The sequence below is a fragment of the Lutjanus erythropterus genome, chromosome 9, assembly GCF_056507025.1.
Source record: "Lutjanus erythropterus isolate fLutEry1 chromosome 9, fLutEry1.hap2, whole genome shotgun sequence".
Lineage (NCBI taxonomy): Eukaryota > Metazoa > Chordata > Actinopteri > Lutjaniformes > Lutjanidae > Lutjanus > Lutjanus erythropterus.
This window is the reverse complement of record NC_139325.1, coordinates 37,340,048-37,357,134: the sequence shown is the minus strand read 5'-3', so window position 1 is coordinate 37,357,134 and position 17,087 is coordinate 37,340,048. Positions and strand designations below refer to the sequence as shown.

The following is a 17,087-nucleotide window of genomic DNA, read 5'->3' as shown; positions in this document are numbered from 1 at the left end:
ATGTTTCAGCGCAGACGCTAACACCCGCTTAACAAGGAGGTGTGTGCTGCGGCAGCACATCTGGCAAAGGGGACATCTGAGGACAAACGCCAGAGAAAGTCGCTAAATGCCTCCTGGCCTACAGAGGGGGGGGGGGGGGTGCAGTATACAGGTCGGTATAGGAGGGGAGCTCCCATGTAGGACACACACACACACACACAGAGGCCAGCACACAACCAAGAGGCTCACCAGGCCTGAATATTGTATGAGGCGTTCTCATGGGCCACTGCAGAGCGTGCAAACAGAGAGAGAGAGGGAGAGAGAGAGAGAGAGAGAGAGAGAGAGAGAGAGAGAGAGAGAGGTGGACTTATGCACATACACACACACACATACACACACACAAATGAACACACACATAAAGAGAGAGAAAGAGACAGAGTGACACACTTGAAAACACAAACACATGTACGCACACAAACAGGGCCAGTGGAGCTTGAGCTGATGTGGCCCGAAGCAGCCCAACGCCCTGCCACAGCACACACACACACACACACACACACACACACACACACACACACACACACACACACACACTTGCATACACTTAAGAGCCATCTGCAGCTGGAGATACAGCCTACAGAAAGGCTTTACTGCTGACACTCTGAGACAGACAGAGAGAGAGGGATAAGAAAAGAAGGGAGAAATGGTCGTGACCGAGTGAATCGGGAGATTAGGAGGAAGGAAAGAGAGAGGAAGAGAGGAAGTGACAGACAGAAGAAGTGGAGGTGAAAAATATGGCACCAAAACTCTGCTACCTCACTCTTACCTTCCGCCCACTCAAATCAAAAAACTGCTTCACCTACACTTTCACTGAGATTTCAGCCCTTATTGCACTTTATCCATTATTGGATTAAACCTCATTGGATGCATTCTGCACTGGCCCCAGAAACCTCAAAACCCCTCTCGCCCAAAGAGTCCCAGGAACTAAATTAGCCACCCATTTGCACAGTCTTGTTTCCAGATCCACTGCAACTGAAGGACTGGGAAGATTGGGCCAATTATTCCAATAAGGGATTGAAAAAAAAGCACTCTTGAAACAACAAGTCATACAACTTTGTCAAAAACATTAAAGTTAAAATACCCTTTTCCTGATATTTGCTACTTTTCCACCTTAAGCACCTGCAACTTTTAATCCAAGAAGCTACACTGCAAGGAACTCAAAGGTTCCTTCAGCCTGTAGTTGTCTGCATTTCAAGTGTGAGCTAAAGACCCGCGAAGGTTAGGCAAATTAGTCCTGTGACATATGAAAAACAAAAAGTTCCACATAATTTTTGCACACAACTGTACGACAACAACGGCACCATATGAAGCAATGGTCAAGCATCACTACTGCAACACTGCGACAACAGCATGGAGAAGATTCAAGTCCTGCTCCTATTTAACTCGATTTACCGCTTTGCAAATGAGATCTCTGAGTCAACACGGGAAAAACAGATGAGCTGTAGTAGCAAAAAACCAAACTTTTAAAAAAATGGTAGCTGAAATAAAATGCTGCAAGGGTTGAACCAATCAGAAAGCAGCTGCAAGTCCCACCCCCAAAGTTCCTCAACTTTTGATAAACACTACCCCAGAAGCAGAGACTTTTCAGGGGGTAAAATAAGGCCCTCAGAACTATATATAAATTCTGATCCCTGCAGTGGAAACATGGTTATTGATCTCCAACTGGAAATCAGTGCTTACTTAAGCCCCTTTTATACTGGAGAAAAAAAAAAAACACTAACACCTGCTAACATCTGGCTTTTGTCTTCAGTGGGAAAGGGCACAACTGGCATTCAGCACTCTGCAGTAGTCACAGGTATTGATCAGTTCCAGTCCCGATCAGCAGTGATCAGCAGCTTGCTTTTTTATACGCATGTGGTGCAGAACTTTTGCCGAGCATCTAATAGGTAGATAAACATTTTACTTCCTATAAATTCTTCTGGCTCGACCAATGAGGTGGACTGAGAGGCCACAGTTAGAGACAGAATAGACTACAACTAAAAAGCTGAAGTAAATGATATAAGCAGAGACAGATGGATAATTTTAGTATCTGTTGGTTTCTGCCATGGATAATTTTTCAGGTGACCTGAGTCTAAAACAACGTGTTGTAGTGGATGCTGATTCTCGAATATGAAGAGTAAACCCCAGGAACACTCTTCACTTTTTCAAACAAACCGATGAAAAAAATGCTGAATGAAAGTTGCAGTGGAAGGGGGCTATTAGCTGTACCTGAAACACCTCCAGCACACCAGCTACCGATTGATTTAGATGTTTGTTGATCGCTTCAGACAACTTGGAAAAGAGAGATGCCTTAAAGCAGCGGTTAGAGGTTGGAGGAGCCTCCCTGGGGTTCGTGAGATGAATCAAACGATCTTTGAAGCGTATGGGCTTCTTCCAATAACGCGTTTGATAAAGGAGTCTGAAAAGGGGGAAATAAAAACTCATCATTTGGTGTCAAAGTTCATCAGTCCTGGGACACAAGTAGGTATCGCTTTGTTTGTAAAGACTGAGTGAAAAACTGGCAGAGAACAAATGGTTGAAATTGATATTTAATTCTGTTGGAATTTTCTTTCTTTTTATAGCATGATCATGCAGGAGTTCAGGATTTTTCCTCTGTTCCCATTTTAGATTATTACGTACACACAATATTATTAAGTGCGATTTGATCCTGGCTACAGATGCAGGTGCTCCGATGGCTGAAATTCATTCAGAGTGGTTTGATCGACGCTCTCTATGAAGGTCGATTAGAAGGGCCAATCAGATGATGAAGCGTCAGAGCATCAAATGTGAATAATTTTTTCTGTTTGGTGAGTAAATCTCAGTGGACTCTTTGCATCACTGGCAGGTAAATATCTGCAACAAAATATTCATGTAATAAAAAACTATCCTGAGCTTCTGTCTGAGTTTGACGCACACACAGGGACAGGTACATCATGGTGCATTCATGGGCACCCTGTAAACTGGGAAATCTGGCCACGAAGGTTGTTTAAAACAGGAAAGTTTTGTTTTGTTTTTTTATTTTCCTTTGTTGAAATACATAAACCTACATCTGCCTTTACTTTCTTGCTCTTTCACGACAGAATTTTAAATACTTTAAATAATTCCTACATAGGCAGATTCTAAAAATCATAGATTTAACAATTTATTGCAACAAATGGAAACACAGTCAGGCTTGGCTCTGATGGCTCTGCTCTTAAGAAGCTCCCTGGATTAGCCAAGCAACATGCGAAGCCAAAACAGAATGTGAAACCCCTTGTGGGTATACAAGAGCTGGCCGAAGCAAGACACAGATATCATTTAACCTTTAAAGCCATGTTAGGACTCTGAACTACAAAGGTGGAGGCAAAGCTTTGCCAGCAGCAGCAGCAGTGTGCGTGTGGCAGCGCTGGTGCAGCAGAGATCAGTGCAGCCATATTTAAATGGACCGCCTTGTTGTGAGAATATCTGTGACTGGTGTGTGACTGATTAGAAATGATTTAATCAGTGGGAGAATATTCTGCTTTCGATGATCTGTAATCGGCCTGAAAAATCCTCGGAGCACCCTTAGCTGCAGATGTAGAAATAACATTTTTATTCAAAAATATTGTGGACAATTTGACAAAAATTTCCAATCTGAGATTCCCTGGTAGTTCAAAAATACGTCAGATATTGACAGGACAGTATTTTGTTGACCTAAATCTATTCACAAGCTGACCATCTCATTTTGGAAACCTTCCTGCTTGCTGTGCGTGTTTTTGTTTCAACATGACAATAAAGATGTGGTGGTGACGTCATGTTGACAGTGTTTGTGGTTGACCGATCCTGAACCCCTGCAGCAATATGTGTAAAAACAGGCGAGAAAAATATTCAAGGCCAAGCGAGACCGGGCTTTAAGTCCACGCTCCATATGAAGCCTAAGTGCTGTGCTGCGGCGTGCACGGCTGGCTGAATCATACCTAACCATCTCGTGTTCAATTCATGAGAGGGCCATTATGTATAAAAGGGTCAGCAAGGCATGTGAATGTGCTCCGTGTTTCGCCTGACGAGCTCCGGCGAAGCTTTTTCCCACAGGGAGGAAAGATGTCAGGAAAAAAATGTATTCCTATTACAAAAACATAAAAACGGAACTAAACGATTGCCCTCACACCTTCTTCACTGACCTCATCCCCGACCTCTCTGCTTGTCAATATGCAAATGAACAAACATTATGTTTCAGCCGCTCGACAGGCCGTACTTCTATCCGGTGGCCATTTTGTGCCGAGGTGGTTTCCCATTGGTTCCAGGCGTCGTCCTTTGGCTTGTTGCTGTTGTCGTTGTTGTTGTTGGAGAGGTCTCTGGGTAACAACGGGGACCAGTGCCAGAGGGGTAAGGAGGGGAGGAGGGGTGAGGCCCAGCTGTCCCTACCTCTGCCCTCCCTGCAAGCTAGCAGGCAGTACGCCAAAGTATAGCCATAAACAACACTGGGATAGACTGGACTCGACAAACAGACAAAACTGGACAAGAGTAGACAGCAACAGACTGGACTTCAATGCACCGGACTGGACTAAAATACAGTGCTAACTAACAACACCAGCTTAGTAAAGATCAATTTATTCGTACACTTAAATAAAATAAAGAAAAAAGGCATAAAAAATAGATAATTATGGCATGGCATGTGCAGCAATCTGTAGCTTCTCATCAGAAGTCTGTTCTATAATCAGAATCTTATTTGCACTTTCTCTCTTTTGTCCTTTAAACAATACTTTGACATTTTGGAAAATGTGCTCATTTGCTTTCTTGCTGAGAGTTAGATGAGAAGATTGATGCCATTTTTAAGCCCGTCTCTTAAATACAGAATGAAGACACAGTCACGAGACGATTAGTTTAGCATAAAGAGTGGAAACCAGGGGGGAAACAATTAGCCTGGTCCTGTCCAAAGCTAACATAACACCACAACTGCTCCTGTTTACATTTTGGTTTTTGGGTGTTTGCTCGCAGTCTTAATGCTAAGCTAAGATAAGCTAAGCTAACTGACTCCTGGCTCTAGAGAAGGGTTAGGTAATCTAGCTGAAAAGTTTATCACAGTGAAATGTTTCTTTGCAGCTGATATTGATTATTATTGATGATTTTAATGATTGAAGGAAATGCAAAGAAAAGCACCATCACCTTGATTAAATTACTAAATTTATATATATATAACTAAACAAAATATCTAACATAAGTCTAGCATTTTTAGACATTTTAATACAAACTTGTTACATATTATCGCTTTAACCACCTTACTTTGAATTTAATAACTTTATTCATCAAGGCTTAAAAAACTGCCACACTGGGGACGTCACAGCACTAATTTTCTCAGTCATTCCAGGGTTTTTCAGTTGTTGGGTCACATGTCGATGGTGCAATGGAACAACTGTTAAATGATTGGCTGTTTGCACGTCATTCGTAGTGTGCTCCATTATCCAGGGATATGATAAGCCGTTGATCAACCAAGGCATGTTCATTATGTGCTTTTGTGGCGGTTTGCATTTACTGCATTCAAGTGAAACTACAGAACATTCAACAGTTTTCTTGTTGTCACTGATGAAGTTGCTGATACATGTAACTATTACTCGACCAAACACACGCAGAAACAGTTCACTCAGTTAAACAGCCTGGACTGCAATGAACTGGACCGGCCTTGATAGACTGGACTAGATTTAATTAAGTCTGAATGAGTCTGGCTGAGATTAGATTAGTTTAGGTTCAATCTTAACGAGCCCACTGGGGAAAATAAACTCATGTTTGAGCACCAAGTACTGGTCAGACGCACCAACAAACACCAGGATAAACAGTGACTAACTAATAACAACAATACAGCAAACTGATGTTCCAACTGTCACACACACGACAAAGACAATGCATGGGACAGGGACTCGAGGAATCGATCACTGTCAAATCAATGTCAATGTGTTATATTAATGCAAATCCAACGTTTTGGTAAAAGTAAAGACACAACATTTCCCACTGTTTCACCCACCATGCCCCCCACCTCCCACGCTTTACCTCGATGATGTCGGCATTGGTCCGGCTCTCGTGCGGCTCGTTGTACTCGGTGTACTTGAGCAGGACCTTGTCCATGTCGGTGCTGGCGTACTGGAACAGCTTGTTGGAGTGGTTGAAGATGATGAGGGCGATCTCGCAGTCACACAGGACGCTGAGCTCGTACGCCTTCTTCATCAGACCGAACTTCCGCTTGGTGAACGTCACCTGGTAGAGGAGACGAGACAGAGAATAAGACCGTGGTAAATGTCAGTAGTAATGATCCAAAACACTCGTGACAAATCAAATCAGGCTGCCTTAACCTGTCATGTTTTACAATACTGATACTAATCTCAACTAAATTATCTCACCCTTTTGACTTGTTTTCCTGTTTTAAGAAAAATCTGTTTTGATGCGGCCTCCTTTACAAGATGCAAACATTTACAACAAACTGATGAGTCTCCTCCTTTCACTTGATGTTCAACCTAAACCACATGATCTCAGTCACTTAAACCACATGAGGTCTGTCCACATAGTCTGACTTCCTCAAAGAAACTAACTTTTTCTGTTGCCTCTCTCTGACGGCTGATTTACAGTCACACCCTTCATGTGTTGTCGGTGACATATCTCTGTGCCTCTGTTGTCAGATGACCACAAAACCATTAAAATGTGAGGACAGATAAAAAAAAAACATTTCGATTAATGGTCTCACAAGGCAAGGAGCGCATTTAGCTTCAGTGAAGTTCCTGATGTACTCCAGGAAACTGACAGTGTGGATCTGAGTGAGGCTGTCAGGACCACCAAACGACAATTAACTGTCATAAAAATAGCTGCGATTATTGATTTTATTGTCTTTTTTTCTGCTACTATTTAAGGATAATGTCCAGTTCATATATGTTTGCCTTTTATAATTTGTAAACATAAATTGCACAGGGATGCGAAATGAATAACTTTAATATAGAAAGTCAGTTACTGAAATATACAAAGACATTACAGATAATGATCAATAATCAGAATAAACAATGATCTGTGGCCAAAACAGGACATATCCTTCTCATCCACAACCATGTAGCGAAAATTTGACACAAATTTACAGAAAACTGGCAAAAAAAATGCAAAGTAATGTCCGTTTCCATTCACTAAAATTACATCAGAAATGTTAGAAATAAAGCGCCTTGAAATAAACAATCTGTGGTGCTGCTGCTATTAAACAATATTAAACAATATTAAACAATAGTAGAAAACAGGGGTGCAACAAGATCATTAAAAGCCAGTCAAACTGGTCAAACAGTAGAAATAGCAATGATAAGATATTTTTGTTTCATCCAGCTGTTTTTATACAGGTGAATGAAAATGATTCTAAAGATTATAGAAAATGAAGATGAATTGCTAACAGGCAATTGTGTTTATAATAATTGTGACAGGCCTTCAACATTTAAAAAAATGTCTCACAGACCGTGAAAGTAAAATAAATAACTTACAGAATATAAAAACTGTTTTCTTTTAAATATCTATAAAATCTGCAAAAGATACCTTTTCAAAAACAGGCTATATTTAAAGGAATAGTTAGACATTTTTTGTTCAGTTTCTTGCTGAGACTTCAATGATAAAACTCTCAAGTCATGGACACAGTTAGCTTAGCTTAGCATGAAGACTTGAGGGGGGGGGGGGGCAGCTAGCCTGGCTTTGTGCAAAGGCTAAAAAATATGCCTACAAGCTCTAACCTATTATCAAGCTGTATCTTGTTTTGTCTGTTCAAAAACCAAAGAGTAGCAATGACAAGTTGCAGTTTTATGGTGAATTGTGTGACTACTTCTTGACTGGAAGCAGTGACTTTCTGAAGCATTTTTCCTAAAATGGTGAATTATTCCTTTAAGGCCAAACCAGAGACCAGAGGCAAATAAATCACCTTTTCATAGTCGTGCATTAAGGCTGATAGTTTGCAGTGGGGGGTATTTGGGACAAAAACAGGACTGACTGCATGAAAGTACTGTGTGTTTTAGGAAACAGACTTCGAGACAGAGTGTCTAAACATGCTCTCTTTCAAGTACTCAGTTTGTGTTTTGCACATCACACACGCACACACACACACACACAAAGGCTTTTTCTTCCCTCCGCACACTCCTTCTCTCCCGTCACACTCATTCTCCTCGTCGTTTTCACACTCTGTTATGCTCTTTTCCATGCTCTCTTTCTATGTCACACACTCTCTCCCGCTCTGTTTTCCACACTCTCCTTCTGTCACACGTTATTTCTCTCCTCTCCTCTCCTCTCCTCACACACACAGACACACACACACACACAGACTTGTACGAGCCCCCTCAGTTGTGAACAAGCAGAACAGAACTGGGAGTGTTGCTGAAGCACAGGGTCCCTTGTTGTCTGCTGGTTGGCTTTAGAAGCGCTTCCCTGCTATAACCAACTGGTATTTACAATCCGGGGAGATTTGGCTTTGTTTGGATTAAACACGCAGGATTGCACAAACACAAACACACACACACACAAACACACACAGGGAGAGAAAGATTAAGACAAGAGGAAGAAGGAGAAGCTTCAGGTGCCGCTACAATATCTGGTGTTTGATAAGGGAGAAATGCAAATAAAAAAGTGTGTACACAGATGGGATGCTGGAATTAATTGAAGGTGTTAAAAAGGGGGCAGAGAGGTTTTGATTATATCGCTCTTCAGACCACACCCACAAGTGACAACACATTTTCCACGAGACATGACGACACCTGCGCTGATATCTCTGATAAGGGGGCGCGACCTGATGTGCAGCATTCTTGGAAGTTTCAGCAGATTGACAACTAATTAAGTTTGTATTTCCCTTTTACACTTAAAGGAAAAATTTGAATAAAAAAAACATATTTTGCCTCTTTCTTGTAGTGCTATTCATACATCTAGATAGTTTCAGTATGTCTTACAGAGTTTTGGAGATATCAGACGTAGAGATGTCTGCTTTCCTGCCAATGTAATAGAATTAGATGACACTCAGCTTGTGGTGCTCAAAGCACAAAAAATATATTTTAAAAACTCAACAGCAATGTCTTTTTCCAGAAATTATGACCCGGGTACTCAAGATAATCAGCACACCTTGTTGTGAACAGTTTCATGTTTGAACTACATATTCTTTCTCCTGAACAAAACTCTCCAACCGCGTCACCATGCTAGCTAGCTTAGTTTTGCTAACGTCACGGATCAGCTGAGGCGGACATCATTAATGTTTACATCCTGTGCTTTCACAAGCACGAACCTCTCCTCCATGAGTAGGTGCACACTTCCTTCTGCACGGTGATACTCTTGGCAGGTGTAGTTCGCTACAAAGAAAATAATTCCTGCATGAAATTGCTCATTACCGCTTTTTCATGTCCAATACAGATACAGCAACTTCGAGTATCTGCTGATATGGATGCCAATCTGATGCCTCTCCTAAACAACTAACCTGCATATTCATACGCATGAACTTTGCTTAACCTAGCTATCTAAATGACACCATGTTCAAACTGTGAAACAAATATTTTACTCCCATGAAGGAAAAGAAAAATGGTTCACAACTGGCTGACTCAGTTACAAAATATTGCTCCTTCTTGTCACAGAACTTTTCAGCAGCATTCAGACATTTAAAAGAAATTTAAATAAATTGCACTCGGCTGTTTTGCTTTTCTGCTTTTCCTTGAATCCTTCCTTGAGTAATCGGGTCATGATTTCTGGAAAGAGATGTTGCTGTTGAGTTTTTCAAATGTATTTTTTGGCACTTTGTGCACCACAAGCTGAGTGCCATCCAGTTCTGTTATAGAGGGAGAGAGAGGGCAGACATCTCTACAGCCCATATCTCAAAAACTCTGCAACTAAAACAAAACCAATCTAGATGGATAAACAGCACCACAGGCCACAGAAAAAATAAGTACTTTCAATTTTGGGGTGAACTTTTACTTTAATGCTTAAGTTAAGAACAAGCAGCAGCCTTACATCTATTCTTTACTGCACTAATACTGTTTGCAAATCAATGTACTAATGATGTATTGATATTATAATGATGAATGCAGAGCCTGTAATTGCTACCTGCTCTGATAGAGACTTCATGTTGTTTGGCTGCAGGCTGCTCTGCCAACAGCGCAGGTTTAAACTAAATGTAATTGAAATGAATTGAATAAGGAAAGAAAGATACAGAGGTGGAGATAAGATAAAGACATCGAGGATGAAAGCTAGAAAAGCAGCCATGTGAGACCTTCAATCTCTCCATCTTTCTCTCTCTATCACACAATCACTCCGTCTCTCGCATCTCTTGCTCCTTTTTTCCTTCGGCGCCCGACACGTTCAAGCCTCCCTCATCCGTCCTTCTCTGTCTTTCTCCGTCTTCCTCCTTCGTCTCTTTATTTTCTCGCCCTCGTTTTCTCTTCCTCTCCTCTCTCACGCTTTTTTCCACATCCTCCCTCCCTCCCCCACCGCCCTCCCCCTCCCTCCTTTCGCACTCGCTCACTCATTGCTTCCTGCTGCCACAAATCAAATTATATCGGGGTCGTATCCATGGGCAACCGACTCCCCTCCTGCCTCCCCTCCGCCCCCCATTTCCCACCTCATCACACACTGCTACCATCATCTTACCTCCCTCTCCCTCTCCACCCCCCCATCTTTATCTCGCTGCCTATCTACATATCTCCCCCCTCCTCCCCTTCTCTACCTCTCACTCACACAGAATGAGCAGATAAATTATGTGGCGACATTGGAAAGGGAGGAAATTACGGCTGTGCAGGATGATGAGAGCGGTTGGTGATGAAGAGACAAGCCACTGCAAACAACAACAACTGCTCTGCTAACAAATTATAAGGTCATCCGCCAGCGCCGAAAACAAACAAAACGACTGCAAACATCCCAGTCAAACCCCCGTTTTTCTTTCTTCTCGTCTTCACAGAAAAAGTGGGCGGTGGGGTAGTGACTTTGGGGCTCAGTTTCGATCCTGGTGTGCGCCACAAAGCATAAACAAGCTGGAGGTAATTGACATTAAGAACAGAATTGCCAGGTAACCAATGGCAACTGAAGAATAAGACATCCTCAGTGAGGAGAGAAAGAAAGAAAGAAAGGGGGCGAGTGGTTTCATTTGTGTGTGCGTATGACTGTGTGTGTGTGTGTGTGTGTGTGTGTCTTGGCGAGGTTGTGGTTGTGTGGCAGATGGATGAGGAAACCACCACTGACAACCACAACCTCCTCTCGCTGTTTCCTGTAGCTAAAACCTCTCTTTCATTTGCTAGCTTACAGTCTCGCTCACACAATCAGGTCTGAACGCTTCAAACTAAATACTGATTGTCACCAAGCAGCTGTTTGGGATCAATTTGAAGGAGTTAGTGGTGAGGAAAGTGCGCACATCATGGATCAAACTTGATATTCAACTTGAAAAACTGACATATGAGCTCTGCTCTATAACGTAGTCTGTCTTTTTAACAGGCTAACTGCCATTTTAGCCATATTTTTCTGTGTAATGTGACACAGCTCAATTTTATCTGCACACTTAGGTTGTCACGATATCAGAATTTTAAACTTTGACAGATTACAAGTATTAAAAACTGACATCCTATACCTCTTTTGTTACAACATCAAAAAGAAAAAAAAAAGTCATAAGCACACAAAAATTTCAGGCAGGATAAAAAAGATTGAACTGAACTGAGATCTTAAATGAGCTCATATCATTTTTCTTAATAGCTTTGGTACTTTTGATACTCTAATTAACAGATACTGTATTGTCATTTCGGGCGGCCACGTTTTCAGAAATAAAATCTCGTCCATTTTCTCACAGATGATGTTAGGCAACCGACAGCTGGGGCATTTCCAAAACTTGGATGGACATGAAACAAAATCATCAGCACAAAAATGTTAGAAAGTTCCTTGTTAAAAAGTCAGAGTTACAGGCCTGTGGACACACAAACTGAAGGAGAGAAGTTTACTGTGACTCCCGAGATGCGTAAACATCCAATCACAGAGGTTTAGATGATGCTAAATGTGTGGCTAACTTACTAAATATTACACTCGAAGAAAGCTGGAAACACAACCTGCAGCCCGAATAAGGTCACGTTCAGATTCTGGGTGACATATTCAACTATATTCTGGTACTTGGAAAAAATACCAATTCTGTTGGACAGTATGGCTCCAAGTTTCTCAAGATAGAAACACAAGAGTCTTCGGGATGATTTAAAAGCATTATATGTTTCAGTTATACTTAAACTCATGATTACTTTAATATAAGTTTGGAGGTTGGAGGAGTTTGGTGGTCTGTTTTGGATGGCTCTAAATACTACAATACCCATGAGCCTCAGCTGAGCAAAACAGAGCAGCAGCAAATTTGAGGATAACATCTGTATTTTTTCTAATGTTTTTCTGTCTAAGTGAAGTGTTGTTGCAGTACTGAGCTGCAATGTACGTCTTATGTGCAATTGTGAACTGTAAGTAGTTCCACTAAAAGTGCTTGTTTTTGCGACCGACAAACAAGATCAGATTGTTATCGTGAGTGTGTGACAACATTATGGAACTGACCTTTTTGTTAAAGAGAGTAAGATCTTTTTGTTTAACCAGAAACAGCTGTTTTATCTCTCTCGGTGAATCCCCACGGCTCCGTTTATGGAAACAGTGATTTTATCACTGTGAAACACGTCTCATTCAAACTAGACAGAAACTACACAAAACTCACCAAACCAGTCTCACCCAACAACCACCAGCTCTGGTTTGGTTAAAATAAATCCTTAGTTCAAGCACTCGATAGGAAAATAGCCTGGCTCTTCATGCCGTTACTCTGTGATGTCCGACCTCCCCCTCTCTCCTCTCCCACAATTTTCACATCAGATGCGATGAATTATGGAGCTTCAACCAAAAAAAAACTGAGATTTTTGGAACAGTGGAAAGACGAGCCAAGGCATTCTGGGGGAGTTTTATTTAGTTCCTGATGAGTTTGAATGAAGTACTTTTCACAATGATAAAATTACTGTTTCTGTAAATGGAGTTTGGTGGCTTTGCTGAGAGCAATAAATCAGCTGTTTCTGGTTAAACAGAAAATGATCTCACTCTTCAAAAAACATCCGTCTCTGCGTAGATCATTTCCAAAATGTTGTCAGACATTTAGAATAACAGTGTGAGCATGTCAGTGGCAGAAACAAGCACTTTCAGTGGACATGCTTTTCCTCCTAAAGATTTCATTGCAGCTCGTTTTTCGTTCCTAAATGGACCCAGAATCGTAGTTGACTTCTCTCTTCCACTTTTTGCATACACAGTCTTGTACCTGTGACTTTTTATGAAAGATCCAGATAGTTTCCAATTCTGTCCATGCAGAAAATAAAGGAGACTCTTGATGCTAAAACTGAGGATAACTCAAATAACTCCTCACGCTCTACAACTGTAAGCCTGTTTCATGTGCTTGTGTATTGTCCTGAATGTCGCACAGTTTTTACTTGGACTTTAATATTTTTCCTCTCATCTCTTCCAGCCTGGAGGGTCACAGTATCAATAAAGTGTCAACTCTTCCTCTCTGATGTGACAAACACTATCCAAAATTTTTTAAAAAAATCCATCAGACCAATCCAAACATTTCCGGTCCTGTTCGCTATTCTTTCTCGTGCGTCTTTGTCTCCGTAAGAAATGTGGTATTTGAGATGCTGTCATGTTTCCAGCCGGGGCCCACACTCTGAACGCTGTTTATTTTGCGGAGCTTATGGCAGCATCTCTGAATCAACACGTAGGAGGGTGACGGGCTGCATGTACTCCAAAATTCATTTGATTTCCTTTCAGAGGCTGCACTGTTCATTAGCTGAAGCAACACCGAGCAAGCGTGCAAAAAGCACTTATTTCTTTAGCAGCTTAATACTCTGTTCCACTTCAAACGCTGCAGACTTGTTCTGACAGAAGAATTGAATCCTATTTCACTGTTTAAATTGCCCCGGATAAGAGAATCAGATAAACAGAGGATGTGAAATGTAAATGCTGAGTGCAGTTTTAGTTCAATAATACGGGCATCAAAATGTCATCACCCTGATAGTTTGCCGCAGTGATTAAGAAACCATTTGCTGCTTGTTAATCACCTGATCACGGTCAACGATTGATCTTTGATTCTGACACTATGACCATGTATTACCACAGAGTGCATCACCTTATTGACAAACTGCTCGACACCTGATACAAACGCTGGCTCCATTAACCGGAACCTGCCCGACCAGAAATAGTTGTGCCCCCCCTCCTCCTCCCCTCTCCTCCTTTATGTCCAATTGTGCTCTGATGAATAACAAGCCATCATACTCCGCTGACCCCCTGCAGGCGTCGTTTGTTCTCCTTTATGGAAATGCAACCTGCTAAGATTGATGAGGAGAAAACGGAGGATGATTTTCCAGACCCTACGGCCAGCTCGCTCTAACACTGCTCAGGTCTTATTCAGCCAGGCACCTTGTTTCTCTCCCTCTGCCTCTCTCCGTCTTGTTTTTCTTCTCTCTCTGCTTTTGAAGGTGGGCACGTCAAATCCATTACTCAATCTGCTCAATGGAGCGAAGCCCATTTACCAGTTGACTCATTTTAGATGGATCATTTACCCTTTCATCCTCTCTGACAATGCCACTGATGTAACCAGAGGGGCTGAGGCTGTTTTTTAGGGGGAATATCATACTTTCTTGCTCTTTTTCCACTGTGTGGAGGAAGAAGAGCAGGGTGCAGGTGGGGGTGGGGGGTCTGAGAAACCCCATGATTGCTCTGAGGAGTCATGTGAGCCTCATAAAACATGATGCTATCATATTGTTCTGTTGTGCCGCTGCCGAGAGAACAGCGACTATGTTGTTCATGCTACATGGGACATGTGAAAACAGCAAAGATCCCTGTGGGAATTTGTTATCGCATGAGTTACAGTTTTCTGTCACCACAATGGAATTCAGTCTTGGAGGAGAGGAAAAAGATTCTGTCTCAGATCTGAGCAGGACGGATGAGAGGAATACTGAGTCAAACAGAAAGTTCAAGTCAGTCAAGTATCTGATTTATTGGACAACTAGTACGTCATTTCAAGCTTGATGGCCACGATCATGATGAAACCATTGATTGTATATGAAGATGAACAACATGACGACTCCCAAAAAGGTGAAGCCTAACAATCTCGATCGCCCCCCGGTGGCTGGTTGCAGTACAGGTCATAAATCCTGCTCCTTTCATGTTAGCAGATGGGACATGGACCAAACTAAAAACTTCTAATTACACATCAAATAAAGATGGATTCTGTCATTTTATGGTGGTTCTTAGTATTAATATTTCTGATAAGTTTGTTTTTAATTTCTTATTTGATGCTATAAAAAGGAGTTTAACGTCATGGCTGACAGCTGAACTCTGCTTGTGACCGAGTCGCCCGGGTGCACGGGCTGGACCTTGATAGAGGTTGTTGCAGGGATTTTGAAAACAGTATCACACAGATAACAGAAGGAAAGGAGAATGCTGCCTGAAATTATGCGGCCAGTGGCAGGCCTTTACCAACAGTCTACATCTGGTGAGTCAGACTACTACTGCACAGACTCTGGCTCCAAATTACGTCACCAGAGCAAGATGGCAGCACTCATATTTGGGATATTTTGGCTTCATTTGTGTTCAGCGGGAGGAACTGTATCTTTATATACAGGCGATTGATGAAAACTGCAGTTTTATCTAAGAAACTGATAAAAAGAACTGACAGGATGTGCTACTACATGGTAGCAAACTATTTTGTTTTGTAAATGTTGTCTTAAGCTGCTGTCTCAAAAGTTTAAGTACACACAGCTTGGGCTGATGCTGGTGGCCAATATCAACAAATCTAGAGTTGTTGCTATACCATACTGTGATGCCACCCATTGGTTTGAGGACTATCATTTTGAAGCCATGGGTTTGGGGCATGTGGTCTTTGAAGAAGACTTGAAACTAGCAACTGAGACCATGAACTCATTCGGAAACTGTATACTGATGTGAAAGGTTTACTGAACTTTTTACTGAGATGAGGAGTAGGCTCATTTTCCCATAGGCTAACATACAATCAGACTTGTTTTTGCAACCATGGAGTTGCAGACCCAGAGGCTCAATCTACAATTTTTCTCTGTTCCCAACTCTCGTTTGCTCATTTAATTCCTTTGCTTGTTGCAATTCTTCTGTCCTGTATCAAAGCACCTGCATTCATTAACTTTATTATTTAATTTATTCAGATTCTTCCTTTAATTTGTCGCCTGTCTCGGTGTTACTGATGCTCCAAGATGCTCTAATCAGGCACATCACAGATGAGGCTGCTAGCTGAAAAGAGTTAAACAGGAAGTTATTTTACATTCTGACACTGCTGGCTCACTCAGTCGTTGCTAACCTGTCTGTTGCGTTCGTCAGTGATCCTCTGAATCTGAATCTTTTTCCTCCCCATGTTTCCGGTGTTGCGGTGGGAGGGGCAAGGGGGAGCGGCAAGGTCAGAGGTCACGGATGGCTGTCGTCGCGTTTCTTCCTCCTTCAAATGTCTGGTCTCTTTCAGCTCGTCCTCTCCGTGCACGCTGACTCTGCTGGAAGCAGCCGGGCGGGGAGGCTGTCACACCGTAAATTTAAAAAAAAAAAAAAAGAAAAAAAAAAGAAAAAAGACAGGGAGAAGGAGGAGAGGAAGAACAGGGTTCGGTGTGCGGCGCCCTCTTCAGATCATGGTCCTGTTTCCGGGGGCAGGTCATCCACACTCAGGCTGAACTGGGGTCCTCTGCCCTCCCCTTCACCTCAGCTGGGCAGCTCCTGGAAAACAACACAGGGGCATTCATCAGACTCTGAAAAAGAGGAGGGAGGCTTTGTTTGTATACCGTGACCCACTTTAGCTACTACAAACACTGAATTTGCCTTCACCCCTTATATACAACAAGGGAATAAATGATGCAGCAATGCATTTGAAGTGCCATCAAATCAGAAGCACATTGGGCTGAAACATGAAGGCGTGGGGGGGGTGAGAGTGTTTGTGGTGCTCTATGCAGAGCAGGAGGCCCTCAGGGGCCCGCGAGGAGGGAGGCTGTGCTGTGTCAGCTTCATTAGAGGCATCACCGCCACATCACTGATCTGCTGGTCGCCCGCGGCAACCGGCTGCCCGGTCGGAGCCG

The 17,087-nt window shown here is 42.3% G+C and overlaps 1 protein-coding gene across 15 annotated transcripts in view; it reads right to left on the bottom strand.

Annotated features, from left to right (window-relative positions):
• Window positions 1-17,087, bottom strand: part of mef2d (myocyte enhancer factor 2d) — a 130,497-nt gene that overhangs the window by 66,459 nt on the left and 46,951 nt on the right. For all 15 annotated transcript variants that reach the window (XM_084727491.1, XM_084727496.1, XM_084727494.1 and 12 more), the window contains exons 2-3: window positions 16,328-16,731; window positions 6,022-6,225 (exon numbers count right to left, since the gene is read on the bottom strand). In XM_084727491.1, the coding sequence (XP_084583617.1) occupies window positions 6,022-6,225; window positions 16,328-16,381 (258 nt within the window). In that variant the 5' untranslated portion in view covers window positions 16,382-16,731. The remainder of the gene's footprint in view (window positions 1-6,021; window positions 6,226-16,327; window positions 16,732-17,087) is intronic.